The 15,365-nt window shown below is 43.6% G+C and overlaps 1 protein-coding gene across 11 annotated transcripts in view; it reads right to left on the reverse strand.

Moving 5' to 3' along the window:
• Positions 1 to 577: 577 nt before the first annotated feature.
• Positions 578 to 15,365, reverse strand: part of dlg2 (discs, large homolog 2 (Drosophila)) — a 450,021-nt gene continuing 435,233 nt past the window's right edge. For all 11 annotated transcript variants that reach the window (XM_060909120.1, XM_060909125.1, XM_060909124.1 and 8 more), the window contains 2 exons: positions 15,200 to 15,291; positions 578 to 3,540 (listed from right to left, as the gene is read on the reverse strand). In XM_060909120.1, coding sequence (XP_060765103.1) covers positions 3,434 to 3,540; positions 15,200 to 15,291 — 199 coding nt within the window. In that variant the 3' untranslated portion in view covers positions 578 to 3,433. The remainder of the gene's footprint in view (positions 3,541 to 15,199; positions 15,292 to 15,365) is intronic.

Below are 15,365 nucleotides of genomic sequence, written 5' to 3' on the forward strand. Positions count from 1 at the left end.
TGGTTCCTCTCAAGGTTTCTTCCTCATGTCGTCTTGGGGAGTTTTTCCTCACCACCATCACCTCTGGCTTGTTCATTCGGGATGAATTTAAATATGTACCCAGGTTTCTATAAAACTGCTTTGTGACATTTTTCCATTGCTCGAAGCGAAATAAGTTTGAAATAAATAATATTGAACTGATGTAAATATGATGATATAGTTCACAGACTGAAAAGTGACATGCTGTAATAGAAGGGGTACTATAGGAAAATAAGTTAGGTTAAAGCAGTTCAGGAGACCAAAAAAAAAAAGGGAACCCCTGATCTCGTTATCTTTTTTCTGATCTCTGTATTTTGTCTACTTTCTAGTTTGTAGCTAAAATGCACTTTTGATCCATGAAACAAGAATCGTTGGACTTAAATACGTTGTGCTGTCAGCGAGTGTTGTCATTTGTGGTCAGTGCTTTGAAACCAAGAGCACGGCCAGCAAGACTGAGTACAGAACAGTGAGTGAGATGCACGTAAAGCAAGTGACAATGGGGAAAACCAGAGAAAAAGCCCACAAAGTGGCACAAAGCAAAAGGACACGAAAAACTCAGTCAGTTTGTGTGGAAAAGTCCCACCAAATCTTTAATTTACATTAGTAGACATGAGTGGAGTGCCTTCATATATGCCTAAAGCAAAGGTTTATTGTGACATTTCAAAGCAACTGGGTTACATACTGCAACAGGATGCAAAGGACATGTTACTTCCTTCCATTTTTTCCTTGAAAATATAAATACAAAAAGAACAAACCTGTTTCTATAAGAACATACAGTATGTCAGTGATTGATAACATGATGTGTGCTTTAAATGTTTACACCCATGGAATGAAACAACTCTCTATGTACAATGAAGTGAAGGGGAGCATAAAATGTTTCAAGAGAAATAAAGGCTAAAAAGGTGCTGGGCAGGAATTTATTTCCAGTATGACTAAAGTGCTAATGGAACATATTTACAACATTGCACAATATTAGGCATGAAAGAAGAAGAGGGGGAAGTATAATCCTATTTTAGTTAAGTACAGTACTTTAGTGTGCTAAGGAAGATCAGGAGAGAAACAAAAGGCCTTAATTGTAACTAATTTTAACACGTTGCTCTCTGGGGTTTGGTTTGATTAGTCATTACGCCCTATGTGGCAACCCTGAGAAAAAATACGGCTCCATTTCTGTCAGTTGTTTATTAGGTGACTGTTTTAGGGGACTAGATGACACAAGGAGCACCGTAATGCTGCAGGATCCCTCTCTCCAGTGCACACAGTCTGTAAGGTCTGTAAGGTGATGTCTTACAAACCATCCTGAAGGAAATCAGCTAAATATTTGACACTCATTTGAAATGGTGTGATGAAACGGGATACAATAACATGAAACACAGTGTGAAAGTACAAAGGCCTGGATACACTGAAAGGACGGTCAAATGTTTTGGCTGCTATCTGAATCACAAGCAACTCCACTGTGACAATAATAAGGAATTTAGATAGATAGGTTTTATGCAAATTATTGCTTTGTCTCTTCTAGTGTGTGTGCTAGGCTTGCTGCAGTGAACGGTCTGCTGGCAGGCATTTTTTTGTTTTTTCCTTCATAAAATGTGATTGTAAGATTCCCAACAATGAAGTTCATCCTCCAGCATATTCAGGCCTTAAACATATAAACAGTTCCAATTTTAGGAACAATATGCTGCATAAAAACAGGGACATTTGATAAAATTTACTTTATATTTGATTCTATTTGGAAGGGCATTGGGACGCCACAAAACTTCATTCACTCTTTATGTAGATCATGATTATGGTTGCTTTCTTAACTTTCTCTCAACATTCTCACATTGTCTGTCACACATTTGAATTATAATGAAATCCAGCATAAATGCAGTCAATCAGAGCAACATGTAGAAAAACTCTCTCCCAGTCAAAAAGCATTCATCTTTAAGGCAAGTGGTGACCAATAAATCAGCAGGCCTCTACATGACACATTGTCAGTGTGAACACTGGAACAATATGATTTCCTGCTCTGCACATGCGTTTTAACCTTTGTGGCTTAGATTTTCCGTTAGAAAAACGCTAGCTAATTCTTAGTCCTAGTTCTAAGAAGGGTATGCGCACATACGCATAAAATATGTGTACAGGTACAAACAAACAAACAAACAAACGCACACCCACACACATCTCTGCCGTATATGTTTAAAGCCTGTTTTTTGTTGTAACTTTTTAATAGAGATAAGCCTGGCACAGGAAACAGTGGCACCAACCTCAGCAACAAAACGGAACAGTTCCTCCGTTAGCTGTTACTTTCTGTGACTTCTCCGGAAGCCAAAATTTAGACAACACCAAACATCTGCATTTCTGTACTTTGCATTTTGCAATCAGCAAGCATGAGTTTGATCAGCAAAAAAATCCTCCAAAACTATTGGTCACCACCATATATATATATATATATATATATATATATATATATATATATTTTTTTTACACACACACACACAAACTTCCTTAATGAAGACTAGTTCTCACAGGATGCATGACACCCCAACCATTTCTACTCCTACTTACGACACACCACTGTATCTTGCGCCAATAAAATCTTTTTCAAAAGTGTTCTTTAAACAAAGTTATACATATTTATAAATAGTTCTGTTTTGTTGTGCCCTATAATCAATATAAATAGCAAAATATAGTGTCATATAATGATTTATATAGTGCCTATACCTAGCTGTATCCCTTTTTACAGTTCACACAAATTAAAGCATCATTCGACTTTTTCAGATAATTCCAGACCTACGTGTACAACTTGAAATTAAAAATCTTCAAGAAAACACTTAAATAAAGGGGATGGCATAAAACAAAAATAAATACAAAAAAAATCATTGTACAAATAAGGAAAAGTGGAATGCATAGATCCAAAGTGGGAGAGATGTCGAACGCTGCAGAGTGAGCTGATGGTGGGGAGAAGGGTCCTGCAGGGCAGCAGCCGGACATGAAGCGAGCGAAACTGATATCGTTTACAATGACAAGAATTGAGATGATGTGAAGATTATCCATCTTCCACAGTCCTGACCCTGTCTGCTCCGTCCTTCCAGTTCAAACTCCAACCGGAATTAACATGAACAAAAATGGCCAGTGTACATTTTGATGCGTCTGATAACTTTTTTTTCTTAATGAAAAATACTATCCAATATATACAAACAGTCCTTTTTTCGAGGCCAAAAATGTCTCCAACACTTTGTGGTGTACATTCAGAAACATTCAAATTGAAAGTGAAAAAAAAAATGCAAACATAACAGATAAACTAACAAACAAATGAAATTATATTCACTATAATTATCAATAAGAAACATTACCATAATAATTTATCATATGTTACAAATGATGCTTATTTTTTATTTTTTGCAGTTCAGAGGTCCCTGGTAGGGGAGTTTCTTCCTTATAGCTTTTCTTTGGAGGGAATCCAGATATAAGGTCCTGACTGCTCCTCGATTACCATCTTACACTGAGTGTAAATATCCTCCAGAGTGTCTACTTGCACCAGTGCTATGAGTGACAGAGAAAAAGAAGCACAATGAAAAGTTAATTTGCTTAATGTATCTTCTTTCACATTTTTATTAGCCTTCCTCTATGTAGATACCACTCTCCTCCACTAGAGCTCTCAAAATGCTTTACATTTTAATTAGTTATAATATTTATGTAAATCCATTTTGAAATGAATCGGCCTCTGTATAACACCACATCAAACATTAAAATTAGCTGAAAACTGTGTAGCTTTCTTAAAGAAAGAAATTCACGAGGAGGAAAAACTTCGTTTTATTATAAACCTTCATGCCTCTTTTTTAAATTAAACACAATACTTATTTTTTTTTATCATAATCTTGCTGATATAAAAAATGCAACATTTTTAAGGCTACCATGGATATGCCATATTTTATTCATCTTCATTCAGTTTTTTTTAACAGTTAGATTAAAGGTTAACTCCCAAATGTTCACTACATAGTGTATAACATAAGGCCAATGAAGAATCTATGCACTGTATTTAAAAAAAAAAAGTTTTGTTATATTCATGATTTCAACAAGAATTTCTACTTTTGACTCATCAGACCTCGGGACAATTTTCCATTTCGCCTCAGTCCATCGTAAAAGAGCTTGGGCCCAGACAAGGTGGTGGTATTTCTGGATATTGTATACAGTGGTGCTTAAAAGTTTGTGAACCCTTTAGAATTTTCAATATTTCTGCATAAATAGGACCTAAAACATCATCAGATTTTTACACAAGTCCTAAAAGTAGATAAAGATAACCCAGTTAGGGGTCATCCATAATTTTCATCATTATCACGAGCGTACAAACCATACGCGGGGTGGGGGGTGGGGTTAATGACCAGGCATACACTTTTTAAAAATGAAAAAATGATGATCCGTCAATGTGCGAATTGGCGGCCGCCATGTTAAAAATTTTGCGCCACATCGGTGTTGCCAGCGAGCTCTACACACTTTCTTTCTTCAATACAACTACAATGGCTGACCTAGATTTTGACCGCATTTACAAATTTGTGAGTAGCAGAAATACCGCTATTCACAAGACTCCTTCAAACGAGCAGTTTTTAAACATTTATTGTTTCCTGCATTCATCTGAGAAGCAGCAGGAGGCAGTTAGGGCAGGACAAGCTGCTTGGAAAGAATCAAAAACGAACGTTTCAAAGCCAAAAGGCAACAGCTCCCCTTAAAAAGACAGCCCCTAATTTTCAAAAATCAGACCCTCCAGAATTTCGCGATGTTGCGATTTTCAACTTCAACGCAAATTCAGCCAATCCCCGCGAATTCAGGGCGGTGTTGCAATTATATCCAATCACTGCAACCTTCCTGCAAATTTGACCAATCGTTGGCGTCGTCTTGAGGTGACGTCGACAAACTACCTTCCGTCTTACTTCCAGTGTTGCCAGATTCAAGTGCATTTTGGCGGGTTCTGAACATGTTTTGGGCTGGAAAACGTCAGCAGTATCTGGCAACACTGCTTACTTCCGTGTTTCCGTTCAAGAGAAGCAGCATGTGCGAGTCAGTGTTTATATAGGCTTAAATTCTGTTACTGAAAGTGTGTTATGTTTACAGTGAAGGACTGTTTACATTATTTTTTTTTACTTAATACAAAAAATTAATGGATGCCAACATTTTTGCCAAAATGGTATTTTATTTTCTATTGTTTAGGCAGCTTCAGCATCATACTGTGAGATTCTGTTCAAATTGTTTTTTTTTCTTCTATGAAGCCTGAGCCATTTATTTTATTAGTTTATAATTATTGTTTAATTTAGTCTTCAGGAGAGACTGCCTGCACACAGTAATAGTATTAATAGTTTTTTTTTCTTACATGAAAGCTGAGGCATTTATATTATATTTGAAGGTAACTTCATGTTGTGCTGTGAGGTTCTATGCACTTTAACTTTTGAACCAACAGGTGCATTTGGATAAGTAAAGCCTATTTCTGCATTTTTGTAGTCCTGGTAATCTTTTACATTGGTAAAGTTGTTTATAGGACCATTTCTCAGTGTCTTTGTTTTCTTAATCAATAGTTTTTCAGTAATAACTTAATATTTAACATATCACTCAATTTTAATCACAAAAAGAGAAAATTGCAACAATTCCTCGCAACTTTCACTTCCTCCCGCAATGTAATCGCAACAAAAACCTAAAAAACACTGCAACTTTCATCACAATTTTTTGGAAACCCCCCCCCACAACATCAGACATTTTAGCCCGCAACAATCACAAAAAAGGCCCGCGAAATCCTGGGGGGACTGGGAAATGAATCGCCTGCTTTCTATGAAAACTTCTGGACCCGTCTTGTGTCTTCTTTTCTTCTCTTGCGAATCTTTGTATTGTCCTGTCATCTACTTTTAATAAAAAAGTAATACAAGACATGGTTTTATTTTGAATTCCTATTCCACGTAGATCCATCATTTTTTTGTCCGCTAATGTACACTTTTTTTTTGGGGGGGGGGGGGGAGGGGGGTTGCTCAAAAGTCTACTCTTTGTTAGTCTGGCTAACGTGACTTCAAAGCTCTGTGAGCATTTGGTCTGGCAAAGATATTAAGCCCAACCGTTTCCCAAAGTGCGTGGCTGACCCGCCTCCCTGAAATGCCTCAGTTTGCTACTGGTCGAAGCCAGAAAAGGCTGTGACGAAGCTTAAACCAATCACATCACTCTTTCCTCTGACGTATGTGACGCGACGGAGCTAACTGGTAGATTAAACTCTTACCGAAGCCGGTTGGGAGCAAGGCGAAAACGTCCTTCCTTTCAGTAAATACCTCCAGGGCTGCTCTTTGCTCCGTTTTCAATGAGAACTTGCTCCATGTTCGTAATGTTTCTAGTGAATGAAGCGCTTCCGGCATAGATTCTGTAAACAATCTATGGCTTCCAGTCACAGTTCTACTACATCAGTGCCTTGAACACGTCTCTACCCAGGGCCGTTGGAGATGCTCAAAGTTGATTGGCTCCCGATTTTTCGGGAGCCTGGAAGAGCTGTAGATAGCTTGCCTTGCCAGACTAAGCTCGCAACAGGCCCTCGTGTTGCGTCACACTTAGGATGGGGGGGCCCAGGCTAACTCTTTGTAGACTCATGATAATGATGAAAATTATGGATGACCCCTTAAACAAACGAGACAAAAATGTTATACTTGGTCATTTATTTATTGAGGAAAATGATCCAATATTACATATGTGAGTGGCAAAAGTATGTGAACCTCTAGAATTAGCAGTTAATTTGAAGGTGAAATTAGAGTCAGATGTTTTCAATCAATGGGATGACAATCAGGTGTGAGTGGGCACCCTGTTTTATTTAAAGAACAGGGATCTATCAAAGTCTGATCTTCACAACACGTTTGTGGAAGTGTATCATGGCACGAACAAAGGAGATTTCTGAGGACCTCAGAAAAAGCATTGTTGATGCTCATCAGGCTGGAAAAGGTTACAAAACCATCTCTAAAGAGTTTGGACTCCACCAATCCACAGTCAGACAGATTGTGTACAAATGGGGGAAAGTCAAGACCATTGTTACCCTCCCAGGAGTGCTCGACCAACAAAGATCACTCCAAAAGCAAGGCGTGTAATAGTCAGCGAGGTCACAAAGGACCCCAGGGTAACTTCTAAGCAACTGAAGGCCTCTCTCACATTGGCTAATGTGAGTTCATGAGTCCACCATCAGGAGAACACTGAACAACAATGGTGTGCATGGCAGGGTTGCAAGGAGAAAGCCACTGCTCTCCAAAAAGAACATTGCTGCTTGTCTGCAATTTGCTAAAGATCACATGGACAAGCCAGAAGGCTATTGGAAAAATGTTTTGTGGATGGATGAGACCAAAATAGAACTTTTTGGTTTAAATGAGAAGTGTTATGTTTGGAGAAAGGAAAACACTGCATTCCAGCATAAGAACCTTATCCCATCTGTGAAACATGGTGGTGGTAGTATCATGGTTTGGGCCTGTTTTGCTGCATCTGGGCCAGGACGGCTTGCCATCATTGATGGAATGATGAATTCTGATTTATACCAGCGAATTCTAAAGGAAAATGTCAGGACATCTGTCCATGAACTGAATCTCAAGAGAAGGTGGGTCATGCAGCAAGACAACGACCCTAAGCAGACAAGTCGTTCAACCAAAGAATTGTTAAAGAAGGATAAAGTAAATGTTTTGGAATGGCCAAGTCAAAGTCCTGACCTTAATCCAATCGAAATGTTGTGGAAGGACCTGAGGCAAGCAGTTCATGTGAGGAAACCCGCCAACATCCCAGAGTTGAAGCTGTTCTGTACAGAGGAATGGGCTAAAATTCCTCCAAGCCGGTGTGCATGACTGATCAGCAGAAATGTTTATTTGCAGTTATTACTGCACAAGGGAGTCATACCAGATACTGACAGCAAAGGTTCACATACTTTTGCCACTCACAGATATGGGTTCCCTTTATCTACTTTTAGGACTTGTGTGAAAATCTGATGATGTTTTAGGTCATATTTATGCATAAATATGGAAAATTCAAAAGGGTTCACAAACTTTCAAGCACCACTGTATATCTGGTTTTAACTTGCATTTGTGGATGCAGTAATGAACTGTTTTCACAGATGATGGTTTTCTGAAGTGTTCCTGAGCCCATACAGTGCTTTCCCCTATAGACACGTGTCTGCTTTTAAGGCAGTGTCACCAGAGGGCCAGAAGATCACAGGCATCCAATGTCAGTTTCCAGCCTTGTCTCTTGCATACAGAGATTTCTCCAGATTCTCTGAATCTTTTAATGAGATTACATACCATAGATGAGGTGATCCCTAAATTCTTTGCAATTTTACAATGAGGAACGTTATTCTTAAATTGTTGCACTATTTGCCCACACAGTCTTTCACAGAGTGGTGAACCTCTCCCCATCTTTACTTCTGAGAGACTCCGCCTGTCTGGGATGCTCTTCTTTTTATACCCAATCATATTACTGACCTGTTGTCAATTAATCAAATGAGGGTTTTTTTGTTTTTGTTTTTTAGCATTACACAATTTTTTCAGTCTTCTGTTGCCCCTGTCCCAACTTTTCTGAAATGAGTTGCTGCCATCAAATTCAAAATGAGTATATATTTTCAAAAAACAATACAATTTCTCATTTTCAACATTTGACATGTTGCCTTCAATGAAATACAATCCCGATTCCAAAAAAGTTGGGACAAAGTACAAATTGTAAATAAAAACGGAATGCAATGATGTGGAAGTTTCAAAATTCCATATTTTATTCAGAATAGAACACAGATGACATATCAAATGTTTAAACTGAGAAAATGTATCATTTAAAGAGAAAAATTAGGTGATTTTAAATTTCATGACAACAACACATCTCAAAAAAGTTGGGACAAGGCCATGTTTACCACTGTGAGACATTCCCTTTTCTCTTTACAACAGTCTGTAAACGTCTGGGGACTGAGGAGACAAGTTGCTCAAGTTTAGGGATAGGAATGTTAACCCATTCTTGTCTAATGTAGGATTCTAGTTGCTCAACTGTCTTAGGTCTTTTTTGTCGTATCTTCCATTTTATGATGCGCCAAATGTTTTCTATAGGTGAAAGATCTGGACTGCAGGATGGCCAGTTCAGTACCCGGACCCTTCTTCTACGCAGCCATGATGCTGTAATTGATGCAGTATGTGGTTTGACATTGTCATGTTGGAAAATGCAAGGTCTTCCCTGAAAGAGACGTCGTCTGGATGGGAGCATATGTTGCTCTAGAACCTGGATATACCTTTCGGCATTGATGGTGTCTTTCCAGATGTGTAATCTGCCCACATGCACTAATGCAACCCCATACCATCAGAGATGCAGGCTTCTGAACTGAGTGCTAATAACAACTTGGGTCGTCCTTCTCCTCTTTAGTCCGAATGACACGGCGTCCCTGATTTCCATAAAGAACTTCAAATTTTGATTCGTCTGACCACAGAACAGTTTTCCACTTTGCCACAGTCCATTTTAAATGAGCCTTGGCCCAGAGAAGATGTCTGCGCTTCTGGATCATGTTTAGATACGGCTTCTTCTTTGCCAGTTTTAGCTGGCAACGGCGGATGGCAGGGTGAATTGTGTTCACAGATAATGTTCTCTGGAAATATTCCTGAACCCATTTTGTGATTTCCAATACAGAAGCATGCCTGTATGTGATGCAGTGCCGTATAAGGGCCCAAAGATCACGGGCACCCAGTATGGTTTTCCAGCCTTGACCCTTACACACAGAGATTCTTCCAGATTCTCTGAATCTTTTGATGATATTATGCACTGTAGATGATGATATGTTCAAACTCTTTGCAATTTTACACTGTCGAACTCCTTTCTGATATTGCTCCACTATTTGTCGGCGCAGAATTAGGGGGACTGGTGATCGTCTTCCCATCTTTACTTCTGAGAGCCACTGCCACTCCAAGATGCTCTTCTCCCCTCACCCTCACTAAGATGGGCCCGCATGACGACCCCGAGGCCTTCCTCACGCTCTTCAAGCAGGCAGCAGAGGCCTCGGGCTGGCCGGTGGAACAGCGCGCGGCACGCCTCCTCCCCCTGCTAATGGGTGAGGCACAGCTGGCCGCGCTACAGCTCCCCGCCAACCGCCGGCTGGTCTATGCGGACCTTCGCCAGGCCGTCCTCCAGCGGGTGGGGCGCACCCGTGAACAACAGTGACAGCGCTTCCGCGCTCTGCATCTGGAGGAAGTCGGCCGGCCGTTCGCGTTTGGCCAGCAGCTCTGGGACGCCTGCTGGCGGTAGTTGAGGGCTGACAACCGCGACGCCGAGGGAATCATCGATCAGGTGGTACTGGAGCAGTTCATCGCCCGCCTACCAGAGAGAACTGTGGAGTGGGTCCAGTGCCACCGCCCGGCGTCGCTGGATCAGGCCATCGAGTTGGCGGAGGACCATTTGGCGGCTGTTCTGATGGCAGGACAGCGGACATCCTTTTCTTCCCTCTTCTCTCTCTCTCTCCTTCTGTGTCTTGTCCTCGACCCGTTGCCCCACCCCAGCCGGCCCGTCGCACCCGCGGTGCCCTCCCGTTTTTCCCTTCTGTGTCTGTCTCCCCCCCCTCCCCAGGTGAGTGAGCCCCAAAGCGCCGGTGCAGAGAGGAAGCCCGGGCCGGTTTGCTGGTGCTGCGGTGAGCCAGGCCACCTCCAACAGCAGTGCTTGGCGATGGAAGTGGGCGCGGTGGTTTGGATCCCCGATGCGCCAGGAGCTGCCCTCGATCGGGCCGGAGCATATCGCATACCGGTGAGTATCCAAGGGGATACATATCAGGCTTTGGTGGACTCTGGCTGTAATCAGACCTCAATTCACCAAAGCCTGGTGCAAGACAAGGCATTGGGGGGAGCACAAGGGGTGAAGGTGTTGTGTGTGCATGGGGATGTTCACAGCTACCCTTTAGTGTCGGTCCACATTCTTTTTCGAGGGGAAAAATTTAGAGTAAAGGCGGTGGTTAATCCTTGCCTCACCCACTCGATAATTTTGGGGACTGATTGGCCGGGATTCCAGGAGTTAATGAGCCATCTAGTGAAGAGTGGGTCATGCCGTAGTTTAGCAGGGGGAGGTCCCGGTGTCGCTTTGGCAGGAGCAGCTGTCACAGAGCTGTCTATGTCATCTCCGCGTCAGAGTGAGGAGCAGCAGGCTCCTCCTCCCTCTCTCGGGGAATTCCTTGTGGATTTTATGTTAGAGCAATCACGAGACAAGTCTCTGCAGCATGCGTTTGACCAAGTGAGAGTAATCGATGGTCAAACGCTCCAGCCAAACGCCACCCCGTCCTTCCCCTATTTTTCTATTATGAAGGATAGGTTATACCGAGTGACCCAGGACACTCAGACTAAAGAGCAAGTCACGCAGCTTTTGATCCCAAAGAGCCGCTGGGAATTGGTATTCCAGGCGGCACACTTTAATCCCATGGCTGGACACTTAGGGCAGGATAAAACACTAGCCCGACTAATGGCCCGGTTCTATTGGCCAGGGATTCGTGGCAATGTCCGTAGGTGGTGTACGGCGTGCTGCGAATGCCAGTTAGTAAATCCAGCGGCCATTCCAAAAGCGCCTTTGCGCCCTCTCCCATTAATTGAGACCCCATTTGAAAGAATTGGGATGGATCTCGTTGGGCCATTAGATCGGTCAACACGAGGGTACCGCTTTATTTTAGTTCTGGTGGACTATGCAACGCGATACCCGGAAGCAGTGCCTCTTCACAATATCTCAGCACGCAGTATTGCGGAAGCGCTCTTCCGCGTCATCTCCCGAGTTGGAATCCCGAAAGAGATTCTGACTGACCAAGGCACCTTGTTTATGTCACGTACACTGAACGAACTGTATGGGTTATTAGGTATTAAGCCGATCTGCATCAGTGTTTATCACCCACAAACGGACGGTTTAGTTGAACGGTTCAGTCGCACCCTCAAGAATATAATTAAAAAATTCGTAAGTGAGGACGCACATAATTGGGATAAATGGCTCGAACCCTTGTTATTTGCAGTGCAAGAGGTCTCCCAAGCCTCCACGGGGTTCTCCCCATTCGAATTGTTATATGGGCGTAAGCCGAGCGGCATTCTAGGTGTGCTGTGAGAAAACTGGGAGGAGGGACCTTCACCCAGTAAAAATCAAATTCAATACGTTATGGACCTGCGCGCAAAATTCCACACACTCACACACCTAACCCAGGAGAATTTGCGGCAGGCCCAAGAACGGCAAACCCGCCTGTATGACAGGGGTATGCGCCTTAGGGAGCTCGCACCGGGAGATAAAGTTCTCGTACTGTTGCCCACATTGAGCTCCAAATTAATCACCAAGTGGCAAGGACCCTTTGAGGTCACATGGCGAGTCGGGGATGTCGACTACGAGGTGAGGTGAATGGACAGGGGTGGGGTGCTACAGATTTACCACCTCAATCTTCTCAAACTCTGGAACGAGGAGGTCCCCATGGCATTGGTGTCGGTGGTTCCGGAGAAGGTGGAGCTGGGGCAGAGGTTCAAAAGGGAACATTGGCATCGCGTACCTCTCCGGTCCCCTGTGGAGATCACCTCTCCCCGACCCAACTCGCGGAGGTCGCCCAGTTGCAGACCAAGTTTTCGGACGTGTTCTCGCCCCTGCCCGGCCGCACCGATCTCATAGAGTCAAGTCAAGTTAAGTTTATTTGTATAGCGCTTTTAACAATAAACATTGTCGCAAAGCAGCTTTACAGAATTTGAACGACTTAAAACATGAGCTAATTTTATCCCTAATCTATCCCCAATGAGCAAGCCTGTGGCGATGGTGGCAAGGAAAAACTCCCTCAAACGATATGAGGAAGAAACCTCACTCAAACCAGACTCAAAAGGGAACTCGTCCTCATTTGGGCAACAACAGACAGCATGACTATAACATTAACAGTTTTAACATGAAGACAGTTTCGTTGATGTTGTAACTCTTCATTGATGGAAACTTGAGTGCACAACTGTTCATGACAACTGCAGTCCTAAAGTTAGCAAGTTAACTGCAGTCCTCAGCCATAAAAGCATTACTGTAAGAGTCCAGAGCATCCTCCAGGTGTAACCCTCAACTGTCCTCATGGGGGTGAGCACCACATTGAGATGCCCCCGGGGGTGGTAGTGCACAGCCGCCCTTACAGATTACCCGAACACAAGAAAAAGGTGGTTCGGGAAGAACTCGAGGCCATGCTTGAAATGGGCATTGTCGAGGAGTCCCACAGTGACTGGAGCAGTCCGGTGGTCTTGGTTCCCAAGGCCGACAGGTCGGTCCGGTTCTGTGTGGACTATAGAAAAGTCAACGCGGTATCTAAATTTGACGCGTACCCAATGCCTCATATTGATAAGTTGCTCAATCGACTAGGCACGGCTCGCTTTTACTCAACACTGGATTTGACAAAGGGATATTGGCAGATCTCCTTGACTCCATTATCCCAAGAAAAAACGGCCTTTTCCACACCGTTCAGCTTACACCAGTTTGTCACACTTCCTTTTGGGCTGTTTGGGGCACCTGCTACGTTCCAGCGACTGATGGATAGGGTCCTCCACCCCCACACCACCTATGCTGCCGCGTACCTAGACATCATTATTTATAGTAATGACTGGCAGCGGCACCTACAACACCTGAGGGCCGTCCTTAGGTTGCTGAGGCGGGCGGGTCTCACAGCCAACCCGAAGTAGTGTGCGATTGGGCGGGTGGAAGTACGGTATCTGGGCTTCCACTTGGGCAATGGGCAGGTGCATCCCCAAATTAACAAGACAGCAGCAATTGCGGCCTGCCCAAGGCCCAAGACCAAAAAGGAGGTGAGACAGTTCCTGGGGCTGGCTGGCTACTATCGTAGGTTTATACCTAATTATTCGGACGTCACCAGCCCGCTGACTGATCTGACTAAAAAGGGGGCACCAGATCTGGTCCAGTGGATGGAGCAATGCCAGCGGGCTTTCTCTGAGGTGAAGGCTGCACTGTACGGGGGGCCACTGTTACACTCCCCTGACTTTTCTCTCCCCTTTACATTGCAGATGGACATGTCGGACAGAGGGCTGGGGGCCGTTCTGTCCCAGGAGGTGGAGGGGGAGGACTGCCCCGTCCTGTACATAAGCAGGAAGCTGTCGGTGTGTGAGGGACGCTACAGCACTATCGAAAAGGAGTGCCTGGCGATCAAGTGGGCGGTCCTCGCCCTCCGCTACTACCTCCTGGGGCGCTCTTTCACCCTCTGTTCAGACCATGCGCCCCTTCAGTGGCTCCACTGCATGAAGGATGCCAATGTGTGGATCACCTGTTGGTATCTGGCACTCCAGCCCTTTAATTTCAAGGTGGTCCACAGGCCAGGGGCGCAGATGGTCATGGCGGACTTCCTCTCCCATCAAGGGGGGGGTGGGGAAGTCAGCTGCAGGCCGGACGGCTGCCCAGCCTGAGTCGGGCGGTGGGGGTATGTGGCAGTGGGGGCATGGTCAAGCGTCGGTCTGTGACCGGAAGGCGGAGTCAGGGAAGGTAAGTGGCAGAATCACTGCACCTGATGTTGGTTAATCTATGTTTGTGTGTCTTCCCCAGTGACCGCGCCCTATATAAGGAGAGAGAGAGCAGAGGAAGGAAGCCCTCTCCCTGACCTGACGACTCGTGTGTGTGTGTGTGGCTGAGAGAGTGAATATAGTTACTGAAAAGTACTAAATAAAGAGTTTTCTTGTGGAACTTAATTCTGGCCTGCCATCTTTTCTGTGCTCCATCCCTACGAACTGCTACAGCCAGTTTTTAAGGCCAGAAACAGGAGTGTCATACATTTTACGTCTTTCCTGATCACATGACTCATTAATAAATTCAAAACAAGAGTTTTATAGTAATGCATATTTCTTCAACAAGAAAATGCAGTCGTAAACACTCAGTACGTTGACATGCACATTAATATTCCACTGTTATTCTGAATATTCGGAATTTGATACGGGTATATCGTGTGTATTGATTGCATGTATATTGGGTGTCATGATTGTGTGTATGTTGGGTGTATTGATATGGGTGTGTAGGTGGTGGTGGAATTTGCACTGATACACACATTCACGTGGTTGTTGCAGTGGCTGCATTGACAGTCTACAGGGGTGTATACATACAGTATGTGTGTTTGTAATCAGTGGTTAGGGTTAATAACTTATTTTAAAAAGATATATTGGTTTTAGCTCCTCTGCAGTACCTGAAGTGTTTTAGCAGATGCAGAACACCCAGTTACCTGTAAAGTATTCGCCAAACTCCTGTTCCAGCTTCATGGCCCGGTCATATGTCTTCTTGGCTTGCTCTTCCGTCAACCTCTTGTTCATCTCCCTGGAAAGTCAAGTCAAGTCAAGTCAACTTTATTGTCAAATATGCTATACATGCTCGACATACAGCACAGATGA

The sequence above is a fragment of the Neoarius graeffei genome, chromosome 25 (genome assembly GCF_027579695.1).
Source record: "Neoarius graeffei isolate fNeoGra1 chromosome 25, fNeoGra1.pri, whole genome shotgun sequence".
NCBI classification, from domain to species: domain Eukaryota; kingdom Metazoa; phylum Chordata; class Actinopteri; order Siluriformes; family Ariidae; genus Neoarius; species Neoarius graeffei.